This window comes from Rhipicephalus microplus, unplaced genomic scaffold, assembly GCF_043290135.1.
Source record: "Rhipicephalus microplus isolate Deutch F79 unplaced genomic scaffold, USDA_Rmic scaffold_15, whole genome shotgun sequence".
Taxonomy (NCBI): Eukaryota; Metazoa; Arthropoda; class Arachnida; order Ixodida; family Ixodidae; genus Rhipicephalus; species Rhipicephalus microplus.
Genome location: NW_027464588.1, coordinates 17,499,145 through 17,526,882, shown reverse-complemented (window position 1 = coordinate 17,526,882; position 27,738 = coordinate 17,499,145). Strand labels below are relative to the sequence as shown.

The window sequence follows — 27,738 nt, the reverse complement described above, 5'->3', positions numbered from 1 at the left end:
CGTAATACTAGAAGAAACCCTAATTGAGTGCACTTAATTCGCGTTAATTGCACCAAAAAAGCCAGACCTGTACAGAACGTGCCGCAGGTTCACAGGAAAGGTTGAAGTCTTAAAACAATGCACACAGACTAAAAAGAAAAACTCAACGACGGCAAAGCTCTACCAACTCTCACAAATTTTTGCATTGCTGTAGACAGCTGTCAAGACGGTAGTAATGTAAGTCAACATCGAATACAGCAATTGGGACACTCTCAACCCGTGAAACTTTTGGTTGCAACACGGCACTATAAGAAATCACCCAGATGGAGCCTTTCAAAATGTCTCATGATAATAGTCTCACAATCATGCTCGATGTCATACCACCCAACATCACTGACGAAGAAAACCTTGACATCACCATGTACCTTCAGCGTGCCTGAAAAGCCAGACAACTAGCCCACGTGGACATCAAGAACCAGTGAACGACTGACTGCCGTTGTTAACACCTTCAATGACTTCACGAGAAATAGAAGCTCAACGAGTGTCTGGATGCAGATGTGGGCTCATAAAACTTCTACAGCGATAGTTCCACACAAAGCACTAGAGTGCCTCGGCACTTCAGACTACGCGGCTATGCATGTCAGATGGCAGTGCAAGCTCTCAGTGCAACCATGCAGGACCTGAAGTTGTCCACAAGGAATGCCTTAAGAGGGGCTCGCTCTTTGAAAACCGATAAATTGCAACACAAAGCACGCCCAGAGAACAGTGGTGCTTGCTCGGCACGGCCTTGCAAGCACCACTGTTCTCTGGGCGTGCTTTGTGTGTCCCGTTTGCCATCATTTCCCTCGGTTCTCACACGTGCTCTTCAATCTTTTACCGCCTTTATGAGATGATCTTTCACCTTGTTCACGGGACGCTGATTGTTGTTCTGTCGCTAAGAGTGAGCAGGGCAAAGTTTGAGACTGCACGCGTTCTGTTCAAGAAAGCGTCCGATGAGGTTCGTACGCATGGTGAGGCTTGTTCACGTGCCAATGCTGGGCGACAGTCGCATAGATGCTGAGCAGCTTCTTCTTCGTCTTTTCAAGACGATGACTGCATTGATGCTTATCATGACGTCGACGTTGCTACACCATCCGCGCAACGCTCCTTCGTCACAAGTGAGGCTGGTGTTGGGGTTTCGTGCTCAAGTGTGCCTGACGAGTTGCGCTCTCTAACTGTAGCGATTACGGCCTTGAACAGTGCAACGGCGTCGTCAACTGTGCAACGGCGTCATCGACTGTGCCAACAGGTTCTTGGACATGCGAGGAGTTAGGTGCGGAAGAAAGCGAACGTGTTGCTTTGCAACCAAACCTCAGCGCTATGCCGGCAATCAATGGGCAGCGGAGAAAGACCATTTTCTAGTGAAAAAGGCTCAGGAACGGCTGCAACACAAGCAGGAAAAGCGGGAAAGGAAAAGAGTCCCAAAAAACATTTCTAGCTACATTGTAGGGTAATTTTAGACCAAAATACGAGTTCGAAACTTTCAAAGCCCGTTTTCTCAAAATGACTTGTTTTGGCCAGTGAGGCTGTTTTGTCTGGCGATATCTCTTCAACCGTTCATCTCATTTCTATCAGATTTGTTTTATTATGTACTCTAATAAATAGCCCAAACAGTGACAGAACTGCTTTTTAAATTTGTCGCATCTGTAAGTTGTGATAATTAAAATTTCATTAATAAAAGCTCAATGGCGAACACCAAATTTGTTGCTGTGCTAAAATTTTTTTGCAAGGAATTTGAAAAAAGGTCTCTGTCGTAGTGTAATGCATCCACCCAAAAATCATCACAGTGAATTTCACGGTGCTAGCCCATTGATTAAATTCACAAGCGCCTGACTGAAAAACCTATGTGCACTACCCTAATAAATGGCTGTAACTTCGGAACCAGTAAACCTAAATGCATGAAATTTTGTGGTTATTCAAACGGCTTTATAATTAGACTACCCTGAAACTTCATTGGGAGATTTCAACAAAAAAAAGGTACCCTTCTGTGGTAGCCTCCACCCTTGAGCAGTGTTGTAGGCGTTGGAGTATTGGAGGACACATTTTGCTTTATTAGGAGCTTGCTCCTTTTGCTCACGGCTTGATGTACGGCGGCTGCCGGCGTGTACACTAGTGTTGCCAGTGTGTGCACTTCTGCGGTCGCCGCTTAAGGTTGCCTCTCCGGTGATTCCAAAATGTTCACTAGACGGCAAGCTGCCACCTAAGGCTTCGGTTTTCAATAACCTGCCCACTCTTCCCCACAAAGTGGCTTTGTAAGAAAGAAGAGTGAAGAGAAAAGCGTGCGTCATAACTGTCTCTCTCTCAGGAGGTTACCTCAACAACACCACACGGGAGATGAGTAGTGGAGGAGAGAAAGGAATGTTAAAGAGAGGAAAAAAGGAGGGTGTCAGTGGTGTTTGGTCTGGTCGCGTGCAAACTCGCGCCGCCTCCGAACTGGAAGGAAAGAAAAAAACACTTGCCTGCTTTCAACCCCATTGAAAAACGCCAGATAGCTCCACATCTGCTATTTACGAGCGTTAGGAATTCGACTCTAGCAAGCGGCCAGTATAGCATAAAGGGACAGGTGGTTAACGTGCCCGACAATGCTGCCTTCAGCGTACCCATCACGCGCTGGCTCGTTAACAAGCGTTCCTACAGAAATGGTCTCGCCAAGAAACGCCCATTGCACCACCGAGTAAGCTCCTGTAAGGTGACTCACTTTGTGGATATGGTGGCGATTTTTTTTTATTGCCCACTTGTAGGAATTTAATGTCCCAAAACAAACCACCGCATGATTATGAGAGAAGCCCTAGTGAAGGGCTCCAGAAATTTCGACCACCAGAGGTTCTCAACGTGCACCTGAATCTAAGCACACAGGCTGGAAACATTTTCGCTTTCATCGAAAATACGGCGGCCGTGGCCGGAATTCGTTCCTGTGACCTGCAGGTCAACAGCAGAGTGCCTTAGCCACTAGACCATCAAGAAAGGTTCGCTTCTATTTTCAGTTTCAAACATCAAGACTATGTTTTCTGAGAGTGTAAAGCCACAAGCCCTTCATTTTTATGCAACGACCTGTTACACATGTAGGTACTGGCCTGCTCAGGTTGCGAATGTCTCTGAATGTTTCCACTCCTCTGCAAAAACGCAGAAAGTTTTACACTGATGAGCAAAAAATGACGGATTTTTAGATTTCATATGACTGGTGTCTATCCCTGCTGTTTTCATTGCGCTTTGAGCATTGGTTTCTCTCATTGGCCAACAAAATGTGCCATCTTTACCGACTGCATTTCCTTTTGTTCATCCCAACCATGTGGCATCGTAGTTGATATACTTTTAGTTTGTAAAAATCCCTTTTGTTGTGTCATGAGACCCCTGGTGTCATGCAAGTACACTGTCCATGACACTGGGTAGAGAGAGGCCTCCACTATGCCCTTTTCCTGCTACCAACCCAGTGAAGGCATGCCAGTCATGTTGCCCATGCCTCGCTCGCCAGTCGCCCTTCTTTTCCCTCCATAAAACTACCTGCAATAAACACAGGAGTGCAGTCTCGCCGGAGCTCGGTTTATGTGTTCGCCTTCTGCACGTTCTCCCGTTGCTCTGTTTTTTTGCGAGCCTGCCACGGGGTTGCCTTCCATGCTGCTTCCCTTATCTAACACCTTTATTTTCTACAATTTCGTACAGTATTTAAGCGAAACCATACTCCCTTTCAACCTGCACTTCACAGCGGCATATTTTGACAGAGGTGTGCAGCTTACCTTTAATATTTGTTGACGAGCACTTGCTTGTCTTCTTATCAGCTCTACCACCATCAGCCACCTGAGGAAAGAAAAATTGTGGGCACAGATGTGAAGAAGCGCATAGTGGTGTAGACCATAGGTCGGCGAACTCACTCATAAGTCGAGTCACTTGGACTCACTCAGACACAGATCAAGCTACGAATTGGGGCGCAATATTTTGGCGAGCCTGAGTCCGAGCGAGTGCAAAACACAAAATGTGTATTTCGAGTGAGTGAGTTCCACTTTTGTTTTACCGACCTATGGTGTAGGCACCCGAAACTTTCCTTTTACAGTCAAGCCACCGTTCCGAGCAACGTATACAGAAACAAAAAGTGAAACACTTGCTGTTGAAAGAATTTCGTAGTGCTTATAGACTGCACAGGCAGCTCAAGTGCCTATACACAATGTCTCTACCTTTCGGTCGTGTCACCTCCAATATTGAGCATGTGTGTGGAGACAACACACATTTAGTAGCCAGTCATTTTGCCCAGTTTTGGCAATCATTTCATGTTATCTGCAAGATAAGGGGAGCGCCAGCTGCCTCTGTTATCGGCCATGTGGAGAGCTCAGTTTTAGCTTAGCTGCTCGCTTTTGATTGCCTCCTTTGCATTGGCACGAAAAGCCCCAATGCCCACCTTACCTGCATCTCTTCTTCTTCCCCTATCTAGTACCATATTTATACCATTGTAGATATACCCATTTTATCTAAATCTGAAATTCATTGTGGGCAGTTGACTTCAATCGAAACCAAAATTTGTTTAGTTTCCATGGTAGACTTACAACCGAAACCTAAATTAACAAGAAATCGCGCACGCTGTCGCATGGTTACAACATTAAGTTTATCTTCCGGCCGTGCCTGTGAAATATATTACATTTCCTTGCATGCAAGCAGTACTTTAGGCAATGATTCGCAGAAGCTTTTCTACAGGTAATCCCTGCCAATTGCACTAAAGCTAGCTTGTCTGTACAGGTCTGAGGTGCCGCCATGAAGCCACCATTCTAAACTGAAATCTCACTTTTTCTTCGGCGACATGGTACATAAATGTCTTTATTGAATGCGCTCACCATTTTCTTTTGTGGGTGTGTTATGCAGAGTAATTGTAAAAGGTCGATCTACATTAGAGTCGACAATGAGATTGAGTAAGTACGATGACGACTTCACGCAGCGTGCTCTTTATTGCCTGGCCAACAACGTTGAGTACTCTCAAATGTGGTCCAATAAACTTCATTCTATTGTACCTAGAACTGGTTGCTGTGAAAAATAAACAGTTCTTCAAGGCACTGGTGCGTAAGCCCCAAACACGGAAGCATAATGCAAACAGCGTTGCACTCTCCCGACGATACTGTACTGCAAAATGTTTCCAAAACCTTAGAGCAACGGCACAAGGAGCAGAAACCCACCTGTGGTCGTTGCCGGCTGGGTGACAAGAGAAGTGCTGTGTCAGGTTTCTCCAAGACCTGTGCCCAGAACTGAAAGGGCACACGAAAAAAAATGCAGGGCCGAGTTACTAAACACATGTTATGCTATGTGACAACACATGCCACATGCGAAATTGTAGCAAGCCGAAGAGTGACATTCAGCGATGCCAACAGAACAAGGCCGAAATTCAGGCCGAGGCAGACTAATGGCTTTTTGGCGCCGAAAGAGCTCACATAGCTGCACATGTGGGTAGTGGTGCTATTTACATAGATGCTGTATTACTTTTGCACATGACCCTTGCTTTCATATATAACCTGCACATGTAACTACTGAACGCTGAAAAATAAGAGCTTAGAGTCCTCACACACTGCTGTAAAGCTACCTTTCTTGCATTAACATAAAGCAGTGCGGTAAAATAAGCTTGCACACTGAAAATTGAATCATACGATATATTGAACTATACTCTGTTACACCACTTTGTTTGAGCACTACCAAAGCTACGGGGTGTAACAAAGCCACACGCTTGTGTAGCAAAACGTAGCCCCTCATACAAGTGCCTTCAAATTGGCAGGGTTGTCGAAAAGTGACATTTGCTTGGTGTGTGCAATGTGTTTCTTCGTCGCATTTATTTCCTGAACATCTAATTTTTTGTGTCAGCTACTGGCAGTAACTATGGTTACAATTCAACATGGCAGCGCCCGCTTGATTTGAACTTGCACCTGCTAAATGCCCACCGCACTGACAGCAACAAATAAATGGTCAAATGAGCCATAGATTTGTTTGATCTTACTCTGAGGATGAAGCATCAGGTACATTTTGTCGTTATTAGTGAGATATGCTGCTTGTGTAGCCATATCTGATAAGCCTAACGTGCCGATGCCAGGGCTGTGCCGCCAGGCGAAAAACACTGCATCGCCAAATATCAGATATGCGACCTCGCACAGCATTCAGCGCGTGTCAGATGCTCTTTCGGTGAAACAAAAAAAGATAGACAAGAAACATTGCAGCGAGAGACTAGAAGGAACACGTCGAAAGAAGAGCAGTCATACCAGAGCCACGAACAGCGTCAGAGAGCCACAAAGGGAAGATATCTGCTGGCACGAGCGTCTACCGATCTTCCGTCGAGCCACAAATCATATAGTTAAGACGCCAAACTTCCTGAAGTGGAAGATTAATGGCCAGTTTGACAGTATTACTTATTTTTGAAAGTTCATAAACCACCCACGTTACATGCAATGAGTGTGGAAGGACAATTCAATGAGCCGACACAGCGCGGATGAATACATGTAGAGGGGCTGATCGCCTTTCTTATTGGCAGGGGGCCCTGCAGCCTTCACAGTGCTGAAGGGAACTTCTGAAAGAAAGTAGAGTTGCAATATCTTCGAGATCTCAATATATGCAGGTTCGACTCTATACAAGTAAAACCCAAGCCGTATTCTGCCTTGCATTCCTTATTTTCAGCCATGTTTTTACCAACTAGCCCAACAAGAGTACTCGGGGCATGTTTACATAATAGCGTGCCCTGGTCTTATAGGTATGGCACTATGAATCACATGCCTAGAACATTTTCACGGTTCGCAAAGATAAGCGCTGTCAACAAAACTCAAATAACAACAAGTGAACATTCCAACAAAGCCTAGCACACAAGCAATGTGCTAAACAGAGCTACAAAGAGACGAGCCCAAGTAAAGTCACTGCTACCTCAAGTTCTGGAATTTTGCGAGCAAAACATGCAAACCAGTTTCAAAGCTTGCAATGGAAGGACTTTAATTGAAACAGGCACATAAACAATCTACATTACAGTTTGAAATAACTTTGGTAGGCCGGAGAGGCCCCACCCAGATGATAGAAGCGACTGGAGATCGCCTCCACGATTAAAGTAGAATGTAGATTTAGTCCCACTCATGAGCTAGATACAAAAACCCGATCTCTGTTTGACATCAAGATGAGCTCGCAATACAACTTCTGTTCAAGAGCACTTTGAACATTCTTTTTTTTCAGTCAGTACCAATTACACATTGTTGAAACACTGCCTGTCAATTTGCTGCAACTTCCAATTCTGAAAAAAAGATGTTGCTCCTAACACGACAAACTGATTAATGTTTCGAAATCTACATGTTGCACTAGAAAGATTAAACACTTGAAGTACACGTTGACAAATGCTATGCAAAAGCACAGTGACTGACATGTTGGTGTAGGGTGCAAGTCTATGTTAATCTGCCTTCAAGAAAAAAAATCTAAAACTGCATCAGTGCTTCTATGTTATGCTACACATGCTACACTTGCTCCGCGACAAGGCCGAATGCAGTGGTGGCGAACAACGGCTCATATGATGAGTTGAGCAACTGTAAAACGCCTTTCTCGGACCGAGCAAGAACGCGAAACAGACGAGAATTACACAGTTTTTGGTCCTCGGTGATAAATTCTTTTTCCCTGCGAATTCTTGTGCCTTTATTACAGTAGCTCTCTCGTGCAGTGCGGCTTTTCCCAACAACACTGGCTTTTCTTTTGCAGTGACCTGGGCAAATATTTTCGATGTTTTGCTTAAGTAGAAATATTGCTTATCTCGAAATTACTGTAGTAACCTCACTGTAGGGATTACTGTAGTAACCTCACTGAAGTGTCATGCACATACATTTCACTGTATGTGCATTTAACTGCCTTTAACTGTATGTACATTTAACTGCATTTTTGACTGATGTACAGTGCCCAATATTGTCACAGGTGCATCTGTATTTTCCTGCCCTAGTCAAATTCCTTCACAAAATCAATACATGCACACTATGGTGGTGTAGTGACGATTACGCTCGAATGTTAACCCTATGGTCGCGGGACCGAATACCAGCGGTATTGGCCGCACTATCAATTAATGCAAAAATGTGCGAGGCTCATGTACTTGGCTTTAGGAGCACATTAAAGAACCTGGTCAAAATTTTCAAAGCCCCTACTACGTTCATATTTGAAAATTTTGTTGAAGCGCACTAAAACGGACGGACAGAAGAGGCTGACAAGTACAGTATTCTGCCCGTCCATACTTTAGTGGTCTGTATTAAATTATGAACGTAATACAACTGGCCCATCTTGCCATCTTGCCCCCACTACACTGTTCTTCATAATCATAACGTCGTTTTGGGACGTTAGACCACAGATATTCCTATATTATTAAAGCATACGTTTCTAACCACTTATGGGGACAGGCCACACCAAAATATTCTGAAACCTTTCATTGCTTATGCTGTTCCAATGTATGCAAGCAACAAGAGTTTAGCAATTATGCATACATTATCGAACATTCCAGCGATAACACTGCAATAGTTGACCATGCATGGATAGAAGAAATGTTCCATCGATAATAAGATTACGGACAAAAACTGACAACTATGCTTGACTATCGTTTCATTGCACAGGTCGTCTCATTTTCTGGACACAGGTTTTAAAATATGCAGTTCCATATTCACTAGTTCGAGTATTGCCTTTATCACTGACACAAGCACGTGACAACCTCAATTTTAAATTTAAAAACTGCAATTTGGACTAAAACTGGCTTTGGCTCAGCTACGTAGTTATGATAAGCCCTCGTTATTGGCCAGGTCATCGGGGCAGGTGGTGAATTCCATTAGGCGGCTAAAAGCACTGAAGAAATCAGTCTCAACATCCACTCAGACAATGTGGTTGTTCCAATGCGCAAGCTGTAAGCCACCTTGCTTAACAGTGGCAGCGACAAAATGCCAATATTCCGATGGCCGCACGCGTCCGACTCAACAGGCCAGGTCCGACTGCATGACGGTGCCAAGAAACTGTTACAATAATGGATTGCACATTTTTGTTTTCTCTAATATCACGACACATAAATCGGTACACTCGTTTAGCACAGTTAAATGAGCGTTCACAGATAAATTTTTTTGTTTCCACGTTCCATACTACAAACGGAGTCTAGAAAAACTTCGGTCTGTGTTGCTACAAGTTGGATAAAGTACATAATTTTAATAAGAATGATATGCACACCTCCTTATTTGAAGTGTTAGCTACCACTAAGAGATTCTCGTTGCCTTGTTTAACAGAGGATTATTGGGGTGGTAGCAATTAAGACCTAGAGACAAGGCATCTAATTTTCTTTGCACTCATTAGCGCATGAGTCGTGCATTCACTCGTAGCCTACAATTTGCCCAAGAGTATCACCGTAGAAGGTGTTACAACAAAAATAACTAAGCTTGTACGAACAGTGAATTTTAAGTTCAAAGCGAATAGGGTTTTTGGTCGAATAATTTCGAATCAAATAAAATATACGATGTATAAAGAAAAATGGGCATATTTATCATGACCTAACTGTCCTGCACATTTTTTTAATATAAATAAGGCCTCTATGTAAAAGTGCTTTGTTTTCTTTCCCGTTCAAATGAAGTCAAGACAACTTAGAGAAGTAGCAGGATTTGACTTTCAGTAGGATGCAAGTGATAACCTGTAAAATACATAACATTATTCATTACAGTTAGAATCTATAAGTCAATAAAGCAAGCTTTTAAGCTTAAAAAAATGCTCAATCGATTTGAGGATCATGTGTTCATTTAAAGGGTTTTTCAACAACTTTTCAAGTAGCCATGGAATGGATTCACTAAAGAAGCTTATTGCCTCGCGAATCAACTGCTGCAAAAACTTCTAGAGCCTGTCCAGTATGAACGGAGTTTAGCGATTTCCCACATGCTACAACTTCATTCTCCCTTCTTGTCTCGACGAAAGCGCTTGAAGCAAAGCCGCGAGAGATGGCATAGGGAAAGAAAATATGTTGGGTGTGTGTCGTGACCTTGGGCATTCTTTTTTTTTCTTTGAATACGTGGCTACCCAAGGCGGCCCCAATAACAACCATGCTCAAATCAGCCAATGGCTGGTACAATGGCTGTGACGAGTGATTTTTGACATAGTGGCGTCATTTCTGAAAGAGCAATCCTTTAATTTACAGAGCCGAACGTGTGACTACATTTCTTTTTCCAGCGGTTACTCTACAAGGCTACGACATCCATACTCATTAGTGCCATTTAAATGCAAGAACAATGTTTTTAAATATTCTTTTTTCCCCGAGCTGTAACAGAATGGAATGAACTCGATAAAGACGTAGTAACGGTAGTTGACTGCGATACAGTTCAGGCTCTCCTTCAATTGTAACCCTGATGTATTTTGTATTACGAAATGCTTGTCTGCATTGTCAGTTGAATTTTGTATTGTCTGAATTTGTTGTATTTGTTAAAAAAACCTTGTTATATGTTTTGTACCACCCTGCTAGAGCCCCTATCATTCGGGTTAGCAGCATTGTAAATAATAATAAGAGAGCAATTTTTATCCGACTGAGAATTTGTGAATTCCAGGTCGCGTGCTGCGCAATAATATTAAGCTCACACGTTCTCCGTTGCCTCGACTACCGATTAGCAGCGTCAGCTGGCCATGCTTAACCAGTGTTGCAGGGCCCCTGAAAATTTAAAGTAGGACTTCGCGGCAAAGCTAAATTTTTCTAGCAAGGCGATTTCATGGCTTAACACTACTACATTGCAGTGAAACTACCATTACAGGTGGTTACAAGGGGGACAAGTATAGATCTATTCGTTCATATTGTCGCGACGTGAAAATAATAGGATACAGGACGGTGCAACCAGGAGAAACGAGGTCTGTATTAACAGATCAAAAAAGCAGCCGCTTCGACGTCGTCTTCCTTGGAGCAACCGTGGGTGCTGTCTACGCTCATCACTTCGTAGTCCTCCGTCTTCTTGCCTGGCCTTTAGCCGTGACATTAGCCTCCCATTCAAAAAAGCATAGTTCCAATGCTTTATGATCAAAGTGGTTTGTACTCATTGGAAACGCACGAGTTCATTCAAAGAAATAGGCTTTAATCCGAACAACGTGCACAACTTCTGGAGCACACCTTCGACGCCTTAAGGATTAGTGCGCAGTATCAGAAACAACCTCATAATTAACGTCACTGAGACGTCGTAGAACTTTATAGGGCCCAAAGTACCGTCTTAACATTTTTTTTCCGAGAGGCCACGGTGCCGAATAGGAGTCCTTATCCAAACTTTCTCTCTTGGCTTGTATGAGACTAGACGGTGACGAAAGTTGTACCATCTTGAATCGTAGTCCTGCTGGCGACTAATACGTAGGCGTGCAAGTTGTCTGGCTTCTTCGGCAAGCTGGGTGATATAATCAGCATCCGTCTCAACCTTTTTGCGCTCGTGCGGCAGCGTAGCATCCAGCATAATGGTGACTTCACGACCATGAAGAAGGCGAAATGGCGTTCTTGTTTCTTGATAAGCCGCATTATAGGCGAACGTGACATGCGGCCAGATCTCGTCCCAGTTTTTATGCTCGACATCGACGTACATGCAGAGCATATCCGCAAGTGTCTTGTTGAGACGCTCCGTAAGACCATTCGCTTGCGAATGATACGCTGTTGTTCGCCGGTGGGATGTGCCACTAAGTCTTAAAACCGTCCGTAATGGTTCGGCTGCGAATGAAGTTCCCTTGTCAGTTATTACCACTGAAAGAGCGCCATGCCTCAGCACCACATTCTCAATGAAAAATCGGGCTGCTTTACTTGTCGTGCCCCTTTCCAGAGGCTTGGTTTCGGCGTAACGAGTGAGGTAGTTGGTGGCTACTATAATCCATCTGCGACCTGCCGATGAGGCGGGAAATGGGCCCAAAAGATCCATTCCGACTTGAGCGAATGGAGTAACAGGCACGTCAATAGGATGGAGGAGGCCTGCTGGTTTCACGGGCGGGACTTTTCTGCGCTGGCAATCAAGGAACGTCCGAACATAGTGTTGAACGGTCAGTCACCGTCAGTCTTGGCCAATAGTATTTCTGCCTCACTCAGCACAGCGCACGCGTGTAACCCAAGTGGCCGGATGTTGGTTCATCGTGGCATGCCTGTAATACTTCACTTCTTAGAGATGTTGGCATGGCAAGTAAGTAGCCGTTTTCGTGTGACGTGAAGTTCATTTTATACAGGACGTCGTTGCGCAAGCAAAACGACGAAACCCTCTCGCAAACAGTCTAAATACAGCTGAAGCGTGACCTTCCAAAAAACGAAATATGGGTCCTTGTTCCGGGTCGTCTCGTTGCAGCTGTGTGATAGTAGCAGTGTTTACAACCCGACAAAGACTGTATCGTCATCATCTGCTGTTGCAGGTTCGTATGGCGCACGAGAAAAGCAATCGGCGTCGGAGTGTCGCTTCCCCGATCTGTAGGCCACCGTCATGTCATTTTCTTGAAGCTTCAGGCTCCAGCGCGCAAACCGTCCTAAATGGTCCTTTAAATTTGTCAGCCAGCAGAGGGAGTGATGGCTGCTGACAACATTAAAAGGACGGCCATACAGATATGGGCGGAATTTCATAACGGCCCACACTACCACAAGTCACTCTTTTCCGTGGTGGAATAGTTTTCTTCCGCAAGTGAAAAAGTTCTGCTCGCGAAAGCAATTACTCGTTCAGCGCCATCCTGCCACTGCACGAGTACAGCTCCCAAGCCAACATTGCCAGCGTCAGTGTGCACTGTTGTCGGGGCGTCATCATCAGAGTGTGCGAGAACTGGTGGCTTCTGAAGGTGTTGCCGCAGCTCGTCAAACGATTTTCGCTGTTCTTCATTCCATACAATTGCGACTTCTCTGGTAAGGCAGGTCAACGGCAAGGCGAATACTTCAAAACATTCTATACTTAAATTTGAATCGAAGTGAATTCAAATGCTCTACTATACGTTTGAATATTCGAAGCATTCGAAAATTTGCACACGCCTAAAAATAACGTTTCATTTACACCAAAGAGAACTGCTTTGCAAGGAAAAGATAGATTTATGGGCATTATTCCCATAATATAGTAGCACACCGTCCGAGTATTAAAGCCCACTGAACAAAGAAAGGTTAATGATAAATACAAAACTCAAGATACAGATTTTATTAGAATACAGCAGAGTGGACAATAAAGAGATGCCTCAAATAAAATGAATATACATTAGTTCTGAGCAGAGAAAATTTAATGCACCACAAATATCAGAGTATTGAACAGCATAAAGGAAAACCCCCGCTAGTTCATTCAAACGTATTGTGCGGTATAAAAAAAGCACTCTCAAACGATCATCATATTGGACACCCATTTGCTTTGTAGGATCACAGACATCACACATTAACTAACTTGCCATGAAAAGAACCCCTCAATAACCTGGGTCTCATGCATTACTCTGTAGGTTAGCAGCTTTTGCACATTCACATACTGCAACACTCCCCCAGTAGCAAATTCTCTCAACCAATCTAAACAAGAATTCTGCCACTGTAATTCTACTGCCTGAGAGAGTTTTTTTACACACTCATTGAAAGTTAAAACAAACTAAAGAGTTTCCCTTAGGAAAAACTTTGACTTCATGAATAGAGAAATGAACTAAGTCCTCATGTCGACACTGCCAACTAGCAGATGCAGACATGAGAAACCTCATAAAGCAAAGCCAACTGGTAGTACCTGAACAGAAGGTGTTAGTGCAAACTGCGTTTACTTACGTGACCTAGCCTGTCTTTTTCAGAGTCTTCCAGGCCATGAGGTGAGCCATTCGGCAGTGGCCATGCTGAAGCGACGTACAAATTAACTGGCTCGTTTGCCAGGCGACCACGATGTGCGAGGCTGTGCTGGCAGTTGGCCGTCTTTGAAGCAGAGCTGGAGGCAGCAGCACCTTGGGGAGCCTGCAGCAATTGAGAGGGCATGGTATGTCCATAATGTTCAGGAACGTGCCCTCAGAAGGTGGTGAATCAGTTCAGAACTGAGGGTGTCTGGTCTAACCCGGAGTGGCTAGACACTCGTTATAGCAGTCGTTGATGACAATGCACTTAAATCAGCTAGAAGTGCATCTGTGCATAGAATATTAATCTATACGGTTATGAGGGGTGTCGTAGTGGAAGGCTCCGCAAATTTCGACCACCTATGTTTCTTTAAACTGCACCTAAATCGAAGTACACAAGCCTCAAACAATTTTGCCTCCATCAGAAATGCAGCGGCCGCGGCCAGGCTACGATCCCGCCACGTTCGGGTCAGCAGTCTAGCTTGTACCTACGAAAGCCCACAGAAATTTCTTAAATTTGTTTGCGATTTAATGATTTACAGTCAATGTTAAGGACCCATATGTTCCTTTTCTAGTAGCAACAACTGTGGCGTAAAATGAGAAGCAAAGCCAAGGCCAATGAGGAAACTAAGCAAAGAGAGACTCATCATGCTATCTCTCTTGTTCTACTTGTGAATAGGAAGCTCTACTCTCCTTGAAGCCTTTTTTCCACACTCTACAGAGTATTTACGATGGCCAATTATGAATTTAGCACCAATAACGACTTAAACAAATTTAATGTATTAAGCTTCTCAGACTGCAGTGAAAGTGCGGCCAAGTCACAAGGTTGTCTCGGTGGCTCGTCGATGTAGAGTGTTTGATTTGTTCTCAACTTGCAAAGTTTACTCTCAACTTGCAAAGCTGCTAGTAAACTACATTAATACATCACATATATTTGGCGTCATGAGAGGCAAGCCTAATGGATGAACATGCTAATATCGGTGCTACGAGAAATCCTCAGGCTGAACGATAATTAAACTTGACTTTAAGAATCTTGTCCCCAATCACAGCCGAGTACAAAGATTTTTTTCCACTGTCAAAAAGAAAAAAAATTAATGTACATCACAAAGAAAACTACCACAGAGAGAATGAAGTAAGTATTTACAAGAAATCATTATTTGTCCACATTTTAAGTGTAGAAGCTACACATACTAAACAAATCCATCTCGCATTGCCATTACTAAAGGTTTGTCGCATGAGAACCATGTTCTAGCAGACTATATGAAGATCACTAGCCACCACCAGTATTTAAACCATCTCAAGCAGGTCTTTTCAATTAAACCAAGGCTCAGGTGGCAGAGTACAGAAGTTCCTCTGTTTAAAGTTCTTAGAAACATTTCAACCAGAAAGGATAAGATTGTGACCTACCACTCGCAGCATGAAGCTACGATGACCACCATCAGAAAAATAAAAGTGTGAAGTGTAAAAAAGTGGCAAAGCTACCGCTAAGTCATGCAAGGCCTGAAACAGTGAATCTGGCTGACTTTTAAGTTTGATCTGCTTCCTTGTAGGTAGTTTCAAGGCTATGTGTTGTTGGCTGCTTCTCCACGAAGAGAGGCTTGAGCGAGTTAAACCACAGTGAGTCGCAGACACAAAACGGATGCCCTAGCTCCAGGGACAGAAACTCTCACTGAAATACAGTGTTCGCACCTCCCATAAATCTATGGGCATGTCGTCGTTTGCTCAGGGCTTCCGTCACTTCGGGGGGGAGTGGGAGATGTTTCCACACAGTGGCCGCTGCCTTTCCAGTTCCCTAGTTATTTTCTCGTATGCACCGCTTAAGCGCTCCGCACAGATGCTTCAGCAATGTTGAAACGTGCCTCCACGGTATTTATCTTTGGGTGAGTCAATGGTTAACGAGGTTGATAGCTTTTTGTGCCGTCCAAAGCTTTTTATGGCAGGCTTAAGCAGCTTCGGTGTTAAGAAAATTCATTTTAGCCTACATTGAGCCTGTTCTGGCCTTGTGAGCTTCCGCAGAAACCATTTACCGTGGAGGCAGTAATGTTGCGCATCTCAAGATGCATTTAAGAATGCTAATAGTTAAGAAAAAAGTACACAGAAAGTGTACACAGAACCAAGTGCAACAAAGCAACATATAAGCAAAGATAGACCAGCCACAGAAAATCAGTCCATTTAGGGACATATCTTGGCAAGACAGAAAGTTGGGCCACTTGGCTGGGAATTATCGTGAACTTGGTTTATAGTGAAACATCAAAAACACAGACACAAGGAAGGAGCAAAAGAGAAAAAAGAAAAAAGAAAAGACAGGACGGCACTGGTATGAGCTCGTTAGTGCAAAATGCTGTCATTTCTTTCGCGATAGATTGATTGATATGTCGGGTTTAACATCCAAAAACCACCATGTGATTATGAGACGGCATAGTGGAGGGCTCTGGAGTCTCTTTCTCTTTTGCCTGCCTGCTTCCTTGTGTCCGTGTTTCTGGTGTCGCGCTGTAAACCAAGTTCACGTTGAATGGGAACATATCTATAGGAGGGTGTCACGTGACGTCATCCGCTTGAGGCGCTAGCGGCGTTTGCCTCTACCGCCATGTCAGTGGTCTAAGCACACCCTTTTTGAAGCGGCGAGCGGCAGTGAGAGGTTGTGTGCGTGCCACTACGTACGGTACAAACGTGGTGAAATTCCACTGAGTGCTTACGCGCGTGACTTCCGAAGTCCGGCGAAACTTCGCTACGAACATAAGGTTCACATTTGCGGCGGATATTGACCTGTTCGACTTCAGCAGCGATGAAGCTGTGTGGGATGTGAAGTCTTAATCCCGCATCAAGCTCACGGACATTAAGGACCACCTTGTTGGCGGCCCAAGCTTTGCAACAAGGGACGAGCTTAAAGCCTGTAAATTGATGGACTTCCACAACTATGTCTCTAGCGGATGGGTCCAACAGCATCGAGTTAGAGACCTCGGAGACAGCCGCCACGTCGTCGACGGAAACAAAACTGGTTCCTCTTGCTCAGTGTTCGGACAAATTTTTTTTTTCACCGCGGTGGTGTCGTTTCCCGAATTCTTTGTGTGGAAGGGCTTCACCATTTGCAAGAGCATGTGAGGTGATACAATTGGCATAGTTTGTTCATGGTTGAGCCCAAGCCGCTTGCAATAAAAAATGCTCTTTGCTGCACGGTCCAATCACGCGCGTCGGGCAGTTGCGCACTCAGAAATCACATACGGTCTCGATTGTAACTGATCCACGTTAATGTGCTCGGCTCTTTAAAGCATGGGTAAACGAGAACGCACTGCGTCACTGACTGTTTACTAACACTCCGAAATCAGTAACACGCCACACCTACCTGAATGATACCGGTGATAAGCAGCGATCGCGGTCGTAGTCCGCGCGCTCGTCTCTCTTGCTGCGTAAACAAAGCTTCATAGCGCACGTCGCGAAAACCCAAGTGTTTCACCACAAAATCGAGCCTCTATGATGTTGCATAGGTTCTGAACACTTACCGGAAATGAAATGAAATGTTTAACGCACACGCAGCATAGTGTGTGGCTGAACCATTCAAACCTTTTCGATTGGTCTATAATCATTTTAGGCGTGAAAAAAAAAAGCCGACATCAGACGCGTTGTCATGACCAGCCATCTTACTCGAGTGATTGTAGCAACCAAATAAGGCACAGTTCACCATTATGAGCACAGGTCAGGAATCTTGCACAGGCGCGCAGCCGTGAGTGTACCATATAACACCCACGTACTAGTGTAAGTTCTGCGACTGCTTGCCCGCGGCGGCAGGGAGGGAGACCACAAAGATGGATACGTTGCCTCTTCGACGCTGGCGCCACCTCGTGGGCCACGCTCATGTGCAACCCTCCTATTTCATGTTTACGTAATGGTCATTACCAATTCTTCGTATCGTACCATATTTCCTAAAGCAAATTTTGTTCCGCTCTCACATTCGGTGCCCTAATGTGGTGGACGCTTTGCATACTACTGTCGAATGAGTAACACAGTTGAAATCGTATACTGATTTCATTTCTGATGAGTTAGTAAAACGAAAACAAAGAGATCCACTATTATGCAAACATTTTGCCATGAGGTCCAACCGGCGATGCTTACCACAACCAAGCAAGAAAAGTTGGAATTTTCAAGCAGATCACCTGGTGTGTCCTTGGCATCACTGGCAGATAAAGTCGCGACCAAGGTAAGCTGCAAGCCCGAAATGGTCCAAGTACAGCCAGGTCACTGCACCAACAGACGCCAAGAAAACAAGCACCAATGAGCACAGGCAAGGTTACTAAGTACAGCGGCCGAGTGAGCTACGAGATTGTCGAGGTCGCTCCTTCGAGTTCGACAGGGACTCAGTGCCAGAGAGCACTTTGCAGAGCACTCTCTGCAAAGTACGAAGTGATCTAGCCCAACTAGCCCCTCTCTCCGCTCTGGAGAGCCGAGTACGTACAGCAAAGACGGGCTTTGCCGTACGTACTCGGCTTTGGCCGGCAAAGATAATTTTGTGGTCATTATACTCCGAACAATGTCTAATGAGAGCGGTTTCGCGCGCAGAAAAACGCTTGCCAATTGGTGAAAAAGCACCGCAGGTCACTGGATCGAATGCCGGCTGCGGCGGCTGCATTGCCGATGGAGGCGGAAATGCTTTAGGCCCGTGTGCTCAGATTTGGGCGCACGTTAAAGCCCAGGTAATCAAAATTTCCAGAGCCCTCCACTACGGCGTCTCTTATAATCACATGATGGTTTTGGGAGAACAAACCCAACATATCAATCAATCAATTAATCAATTGGTGAAAAAACAATGAACTAAAAGAGAAAAGAAAGCTGACAAACCTTACACCGTAGCCGCTGAAAAGTGGTCGCTCACTGCTCGCCACAGAACACCTACACACTACCACTTGCGCTCGCTTTTTGGTTTCATTGGCCCAAGGAGCAACGCAACAACGGAATCGAATGCTGAAGCACCTAAACGAGAATGAGGTGTTTGTGGGCTACCTAGTCACTTCTGAGGCACCGAGGTAACTCCCGCGGAAGCCAGCGGCTGATTCATATTTCGTTCAAACAGCGATACTTCCGGCGACCACACTTCTGTTTTTGCAGCGCGCGCGCGCTGTGGCCCACGAGGCGCAGGTGTCACCCTCTATAATTGTTTACCGTGACGTTATGTTGACGCTAGCTGTCATCTTTAAAACCAAAACTTCTCTTAGTTTAAAAAAAAGTGACAATGTGTATGTGCCTACAATACCAATATTTTTATAATAGAAGGTGCACACTTCAACAGTTGTACTTTCTTTTCTATTTTTTTTAATGAGACGGCGTTCTCCGCTATATAGTTTCATACAATGATGCCTAGAGAGGAATCTGACGCTGCAATCGTGTACCCTCAGAGCACGGAGGAAGGAAAGGAACCTTTCCTTCCTGCGTGCCTCAGAGGAAATATTTGCAGGCTTCGAATAGGATCATACTAGCCAGCAAACTGTCTACGAATCTTTTTCAACAGTTACAGTTTCGTTCTTTGTGTGGAGTTGGTAGTGGTGTGGGTGCGATTGACTGAAGCTGCGCCTTTGTTGTTAAAAGAAGCTGAAACTTGCTAGGCCTCTCAATTTACTGCAACGCTGGATTGACAGTATGAGCGAAGCGTCGTCTACTCACTGCTGTGCATAGATGTAGCGTCCCATGCTAATGCAGGGCATTACATCGCGTTCACGTTTGTTTTTAGCGCGTCTGGTCAAAAGTCGTTGAAATTAAGTGCAAAACAATGGCGACATGAAGTCGACGCACCAGCACTCTCTTTCGATTCGACTTCACAACAAAACGAGAGGTGCGTTGAGGGCAGACCACTTGACATCGCAGCAGAAAAAACGTTAAGTGTTTCTCACTTAATACTGCACTGTTATTTACATAAATAATTATTACGTACTTTCGAAGGCAAAACAAAAGTGTTCGTTTTGAAATGTTTTGAAGAATAATTATTTACACTTGTTGATGCCAAATCTCGAACGCTATGGCAGAGCAATGCGCACCGTAGTGGTTAAATTTGTCCAGGTTTTACTTTTTGCCACCTAGTCACAAGAACCTTTTGCAATAAAGTTTGTGTAGAAAAAATTTAGCGAGTTTCGGTTAGACATGCATTCAAATTACTTTGTTTTACATACAGCAAACAAGTGTCGGGAAATTCAAGAACGTGATCCACTCGAAGCAGATCCGAAGCGTGTACTTCCCATAAGTCCCATTATAGTGTACTAGAATATTCTAGTACACTATACTCCCACGAGGGTACAAGCGCTGCTGAAGGGGCCCACGTAGACACTATCGCCAGATTCCCCTCTAGGTATTATTGTATGAAACTCTGTGTTCTCTGCGTTGTCCTGTATAAAAATACAAATCTCAAAGGCCCTGTCTTTCAATCAACTGTCATCTAAGCACCTGTTTCGCCCACTACGCCGTATTCAAAAATGCGTATCAATAAAGTAATACAATGACTAAAATAAAGCAGTGAGTCTACTTTGTCGCAAGCCAAAGGGAAAACCGCGGTCTTTCATGCAATGATGCCCTCCAGACCAGTGTTCCTTACGCGCGAAATTCAAATGTGTAAAGCGAAACTCGGTTTTGAGTAAAATGGTTACATAAGACGCTTTAAACAAAAACTACCTTCATGAAGTGAATGTCACAATGCATTTGGGTGCATTGCTGCAAGAAATAAGGCTGCTTATACATCGTCCAAGCTTGCACACTTCCTATCTTAGTCGTATCCCGAAAAGTCTGCATACGTACCGTTTTGACAGCAAAAAAAAGGCATCAATAAGGCCCTTCTCTCCTCATTATATGCTTATACATTTCTCTTGCTGTTGCAGTTGAGAAAAGAAACACACAGGGAGGCCTGAAAAGATAACAACAGCTGCGTCCACATGCGACGAGGACGTCTTCTATCATCTTTTATTCTATTTCAACACCTTATGTGATTTTCTCTCTCTCCCTACATTCAATTCCCTTCCCCACGCCGAGTCAGCCATTCGCATATCGCGGTTAAACTCTCTGCTCTTCTATAAATAGTTCTTTCTCCCTCTTTCTCTCCTGATCCTTCACCTGCATCAGGAAAAAGAGTGCTCACTCAGCATGTTTTGTGATAGAAAAAAAGGTAACACTCAATGTCAAATTCTGCTGCATTTCTTTGGACATTTCTACTCCGTAAAGGGTCGCCAGGCCACAGTACTGTCAAAGTTTGTCAAATTTGTGCTAAGTGCACATCACGGTTTTTTTATGCATCATTAGAGCGTGGGAACGAATTTTACAGTTGCAAATATTTGCTTTCCCGGCTGCTAAGCGTTAAAAAGGTGCATTTCTCGTTATATATATGTCAATATACTGTGAGAAAGCAAAAGAAGCGATTCCGAAGCACTTCAAAGCTGCAAACATTGCCTAAGCCAAGAATAAAAAGCAGGCGCTGGCATCGTAAGAAAGAAGTGTAAATTTAAGGGCTCGCTTTCTCTGTCAAACACATATTAATAATGAGAACTAACAGATAATGATGCCAGGGAAAGTATAGGGGATGATACTAGATGTAAATGTAATGTAAATGTGGACAAAACTTGATAAATATGTAAGTTGCTGCTGGCACGAGACCGCTGCATAGTGCTAAGAGTTCAATTTGTGTTGTCTGAAAAAAAGTATTTGCTGCTAACAAAGACTCCTATGAGTTTTTTTTTTCACGGTAAAAATTCATAAAGACCATGTTCCCGACCGTTCAGTTGTCACAATGTCACAGAGGAGGTTAAGCGGCACAATGAAACTTCTGGATTACTCCAGCGACATTTGTGTGGCATTAAATGTCACTGATCCTTTTGTGGTTCGGAACTCTGATGAAGTGCTTGAATTTTTTCGGAAAAATGAAAATCCCTCGAAGTCAGATTTTGCATTTTCCATTGATGCCGAAAGACAGAGATAAATAAGCATCTAATGCCGAAACAGTGTTCCGAGCCCGATGTCATTCGCCTCAGCGGTGGCTACATGGTTAGAGCGTCCACTACCAATGCGGGAGGTACCGTGCTCGATTCCCAGTGCCGACCGCAGAACCCACCCGTTTTTCTCAATGGGTAGAAGAGTACACCAACGTGGCTTTCGGTTGCTTCTGGTTACTCATCCGGAAGGGTAGCCCCATAAGGTTCTGCGAATGCCCCGAAGCTTACCTTAATCCACCACAGCCTTGGTGAAATAGTTGAGCATCTGCCGCTGCTGTGGCAGGCAGAGAAGTTCGGCCACCAGGCACTGGTTAAACATGTACAGTCGCACGTCTTGCCTAGTGCTCGACAGAACGAAGTACATGGTTGCACTAACCTGCAGTGTTGCCTGCCACCCTACGGGTTCCCTCTAGTCCCGGAAACCTCTGGCTTCGACTGCCCTCTTGGCACTGGCGACGAATTGTCACTGGTCTTCTGGGTCCTCGAGGACGAGCTTGGCCTTCCACATGTTTCGGTTAGGTAGTCGTGATTCGTTTTTGGTGCTTAGTTCACCCTCCTCTTCGGTCGCATTGTGCTGTTTGCATAACATTGAGATTCCAAGAGCAAGTGCGAGACATCCGGTACGTTGCAGTGCGGGCACATCTATCCATATTTCGTTGGATAGAGGTGGTGCATTAATGTTCCGTGTATGTTGCTTTCGGGCGTATGACACGCTTCCTTCTTTAGTCGGTTTTGGGTGCGTTGGAGGTTACACCCGTCACTCCAGTCTTTAGTGTCGAGGTAGTGACAAATAGGTGTTTTGTACAACCTCCATCTCTTCGGCCATGGGTTGGGTATCCTGTGGCCTGAAGGGAGCTCGGCTGATGTGCTCGCGGGTAGCGGTACGATGTAATGGAGGAGGTGGTGGCTGTGATATGCTGCAAAGGCGAGGTTAGCCTGGCATAAATGACCGGCAATTGTTCCGCCTGAACATCTCTTGAATTATAGGGGTTCATCACCAAATGTCACTCAGCCCAGTGTCTGATGGAACGACATCAGGATCCATTACACACTCCTCCTCGCCGCCATGGGTCCTTCCGGGAAAAATGACATCTTCATAGGTCCTGTGCTTGAGAGAACCTTTCTGCAAGTTGTGTACCATCTTTGTTCTTTCTCTGTCAAACTTCGAGCGCAGTCAAATAGAATGTTCGATGCCGCCAATGTCACCACAAAAGACACAAAACGGGGAGACGCCTCACACAGTCTTGAATGACCAAGCCGGCCTGTATGCGGAGTCAATTCTTTACCGGTGAAGCAGCGTCGCTTGTTCCCTACAAAGCCCTTGGACGCGTGACTGACGTAGAAACTTGTGGATCGCCCTGAAGTGATTGCGTATTTCATCTAATTGTTCTGGTATAAGTTCTAAGTTTTATTCTTCAGCCTGACATTCTCAGGAACGTAAAGCATGCTATCGAGGAGTCAGACTCGCCGAACTTTCGCAGCTCTTCCGGGCATTTGACTGGAAGTTTTTTTAAATTGCTTTTTCTAGAAAGTCTTTTAGAGCCTATCTGTATTCGGAGTTTTCCTGAGTACAAATGCCCCCAATAAGTAATTAATTATCCCCACTACTTGTTTATTTTCCTCCGCAATCACGTGACCATTATGTAACTCTTATCTTGCCAAGACACTTTTTTAAAGACCAGTTCTTAAGACAGATGCAAAGTGTACTGGCAGCATAGCTCCCATTTTAAGCACAATGATTTCAGCAAACTATGAAAGAAGCATTGCAGTGCCTAATAATCAGACTTTTAGAGCAAAAAACGTTTAGATATGTGAACAATTGCCTGGTGGTGCTAAGGGGGCATAGAGCCTCACGAGTAAAATAAATGCGCCTGGATTATTTCAAAGTTGTTTAGTTTTCGTTCAAAAGGCCTAAAGTTCACGCATGAACAGCCGGAAGGGGGAATCATTCAGTTCCTCGATGCTTGTTTTAACTGTCCGAGAAGCACACGGGCTGGAGCTACAGGCCATGGTAAAAAAATAATGCTGATCAGAGGTAAGATTCGGCCAATTCTAAGTTAATAAAATGATGCATGAACTCCCCCCTCCAATGGCATTGCGTCCACTCGCATAGTCGAACTTCACCGACGACGGAACTTATAGCAGGAGTCAACAACGTTTTGAGGCGTAAGGCCGGGTCGAATCACGGTGACATTGTGTGGTCCGGGGTGTGAGAGAAGGGGCTTTATTGCTGAAGAGAAAAATTTTGGGAGTAGACAATTATGCATCTAAGCTGGAACAGATATCATGTTAACTTTAAGGATACATGTCAAAAGGTTTCAAAGAGGAAGAGAGAGAGAGAGGGAGAGAGAAAAGGAAGGCCGAGAGATTGACCAGATATTGGCATCCGGTTTGCTACCCAGTACTGGGGTTGGAGAAATAAGGCCAAGAAAGAGGGTGTAGAGAGGGAGAGAAAAAAAACGCACGTGCACTCAGGAGAAAGCAAAAACGCACACAGGAAGGGCGTTCTGGCTGCGACCGTTCAGAAGGGTCGGTTACAAAGATAGGTTACTTATCAAAATCCCACTTGATGTCAGAACTGCTAGGGCTTCATCTGCTCAGCTTATTTCCTGGGGCATGCCCAACAAGCGTGTTAGAAATGAAGTGGATAATGGTTTCGGCCTGTGACAAGGAGATAGCAAGTTTTGACGTCGTGCTGAGGACCACATATTACTGCTCCACGGGCCGCATTCCGCCGCCGGGCTGCAGGTTACCACCCCTGACGTGTAACATTTCTTATTGACCCAAAACGTGTACGGTTTAGGCAGATTTTCATCGCCAATTTTATGATAGGAGAACTGGCAAGACTGGTGTGAGCTTTGTTCGCTGTCCTGCTGTCCTGGTAAAGATGGTGCATGCAGAGGGAATGCGCGCAGGGGTAGATCTTAGGCGCACTGTCTGTGGCTGCTGTTGGATATTTGGTGCTTTGTCCCGCAGGCGAAATAGTCAAAGGTTTCAAATTATATATATATATATATATATATATATATATATTTATATATATATATATATATATATATATGACGTAAGAAGGTAGCGACGGTTGGTAGAAGCAGAGGAGGAAGAAGTCAGTAGAATAAACATGGGGTATGAGCCAGGCCACGTCACCCATTCATCATAGCGTCACACGAGTCGACAGGATGAAGACCTCGCAACCACTTCATCGCCCGGCCATCATCATCGAAGACCTCAGCGAGACGCAGTAACCGAACGCGGACCACAGAAGAACGCGGACCACCAAGATAACCAAGCATCATGACAGCAGGATCAGACGACCTTGACATCCCTAAGTACACCGGATCAGCGGACGACGGACCCGTACAGGACTGGTTCAACCTGCTCGAGCTTCATGCCGTCGCTGCATCATGGTCGGAACGGGAAATGATCACCAACTTCACTGACTACATCTCCGGTGAGGCATTCAAGTTTTACCTGGCACACATATTCGAAAACGACGAATCATGGCAAAAGATCAGGGAAGAGATGGTTGCCCGTTTTAACGATTACGACAAGGACTTCCTCATTAGCGACCATCTGCGTACAACCACACTCGGCCGTCACAGCCCACGCTTATTTTTGAAGAAACGTGGCGTTCCACCAGGTTTCTTTTCACGAAATTCGGCATTTTCAAAGTCGCGGCACCAACATACGACACGAGACGTCGCTCACCCTACTGATGCCTTTCATGCTTCGTATCGCATACATGGCCCACCACCTAGTTTTCTACGACGCAGCTCTTCAAAGGCTTCTAACGGTCACTATTCGTGTCATAAGGACGCCTTGTTCATGGTAGACCAGCTGACACATGGGGAAAATACCAAACAATACCAAGATGACTCAAAGAGTGAAAATCAGTCTTCACGCATTGGAGCAGCTTACTCCCCATCTCGCAGACTTGGCCCGCCTCCTGGTTTTCCATCGCTTGGCTCTTTCGTGACTCACAATGTCCATCTCACATCTAGCATGCTCACACTGGTCGGGATAGAGCTGCGGAGCTCGGACGATGCTACGCCAAGCCTTGGACTTACCACCCAGATTCATGCGTCAGAACAGCTCGCATCGTTAGTTGCACAGAAGGAGGGCCATTCACAACTAAAACCTTACCGAACTACTCCTGTTGCAATGTTGCCGTCCAGTGCGCAGCCACCAGAAACTCCAAACACAGAAGGCTCAGACGCATCGAACGTCGCATGCTATCAGGCGCAAGAACCATTCATAGTGAGCCGCGAAAAAAAAGCCCGCGATGAACTATTTGCCAACTCTGAATGTTTTTTGTCGCAAAAGTTCATTTCCGCGGCCTCGAAAACTTGCCAAAATTTGCATTTTCAACCTGGTGATGCGACGTCACATGTGGTACCCTCATACAGTGGTCACCAATACAAGAATCCAACCAATTCAGAAGCAAATCATACATCAAACCTCGTACACAGTTGTTTTTCAGAAGCGTCCGTAATGAACCACGTCACAGAAGCCTCTGAAGAGCAGGCTAGCAATTATGGCGCACCACCAACCATGCCCGATAAGCAAGAAACCTGTTCACCATGCGTCAGCTGTTTACAGGACGCGTCAAACCTCAAAGTAAATGAATGTCCCATTCCGGAAGGCTTGCCACTACAGCCATCTCCTGAGCAGCATCAGCAAAGCAAGCATAGCCAAGCGCGCAACCTCATGCGACAACAAAATAGACTGCAACGAAGGCATCGACGAATGCGAAATTCAACGGAAGCACACTCACCAATTGAAGAACAGTGGAAAATAAGATCTCTAACCCAAAAAGTATTCTAAGAGTTCAAATTTTCTCGCACAGAGGAAAGTCACCAGAGACGCTCCCTGCGCCTGCAGTTACACAGACCTCAACACCACGGAAAACGCCAAGAAAGATGCAGAAGCACTTCTTGCATACTGCCAGCCCGCAGGCATCACGCCGTCACAATCCGTCAAGAAGCACGCATTTTAGAAGCAAAGCGTTTGTCGCAGCCACGACTCAGAATCCAACGCATGAGACATCCGACCTTCCAACGCTACAAGGACTCCCAACCTTGTTCGTTCCTCAATACTAAACAGGTTGTGCCATCATTCTTTTTAACGCTGAAGGCATGGTTATGCTCTCCAGAACGGAACAGCCAACCTCGCCCACCTGAGGTCTCCTAGATATCACCGGACTGCCTTTCCTGTGAACATTTTGTGCAAGTGCATGGAACCGCCGTGTGGCATGGAACTTCTGCATTTTCTTGCATTATTTTTTTTATTATAAGACTCTATTTGTTCATGCTTTCTAAATTGTAGCTCGCGCATTCTTTTGGGGGGAGGGAGAATCATGTGACGTAAGAAGGTAGCGACGGTTGGTAGAAGCAGAGGAGGAAGAAGTCAGTAGAATAAACATGGGGTATGAGCCAGGCCACGTCACCCATTCATCATAGCGTCATATATATATATATATATATATATATATATATATATATATATATATATATATATATATATGCGAGAAAGAGACATTTTTTACGGCAGCATCTTTACTTAACGTTTCCAGCTGGTAGGTTCACTGACCAGCCTGCTGATCCACCAGCTGAAAATAAGACACTTCTTGCATACAATACGTCGGGTCCAGCGTGAATGACGCTCAAAGAGTCTGTATATATATATTATAATGTAAATGCAAGGCGATAAGAGGTAGCAGCGTCAGGACAGAAGCAGCAAGAGCTGGCCGAATGTACGGGCGTCGTCGCAGCAGCAACCAGGCCGTCCCAGCTCGCGCCTCTCGCGAACGTGTCGATGTCGTTTGGGTAGTAGGCATTCCTCTTCACTACATATTCTCCCCGTCAGAAAGAGAGCCATCCTGGCAACTCACGGAGAACAGAGTACGAGCGGATCGTAATATGGTTTCATCCGCTGTACGTGAACAGTTTCACGACCCCGAAAGCGCTGGTCTGTGGATGGCGTCACGGGTTCGATGATGTTT

General features: G+C 45.0%; 1 protein-coding gene across 1 annotated transcript in view; it reads right to left on the bottom strand.

Moving 5' to 3' along the window:
• The window catches only part of LOC142784605 (uncharacterized), an 85,476-nt gene extending 66,568 nt beyond the window's left edge, over nucleotides 1–18,908 (bottom strand). The window contains exons 1-5 of the mRNA XM_075883027.1: nucleotides 18,613–18,908; nucleotides 17,931–18,015; nucleotides 13,724–13,903; nucleotides 5,175–5,243; nucleotides 3,753–3,813 (exon numbers count right to left, since the gene is read on the bottom strand). Coding sequence (XP_075739142.1) covers nucleotides 3,753–3,813; nucleotides 5,175–5,243; nucleotides 13,724–13,903; nucleotides 17,931–17,948 — 328 coding nt within the window. The 5' untranslated portion in view covers nucleotides 17,949–18,015; nucleotides 18,613–18,908. The remainder of the gene's footprint in view (nucleotides 1–3,752; nucleotides 3,814–5,174; nucleotides 5,244–13,723; nucleotides 13,904–17,930; nucleotides 18,016–18,612) is intronic.
• Between the last annotated feature and the right edge of the window lie 8,830 nt (nucleotides 18,909–27,738).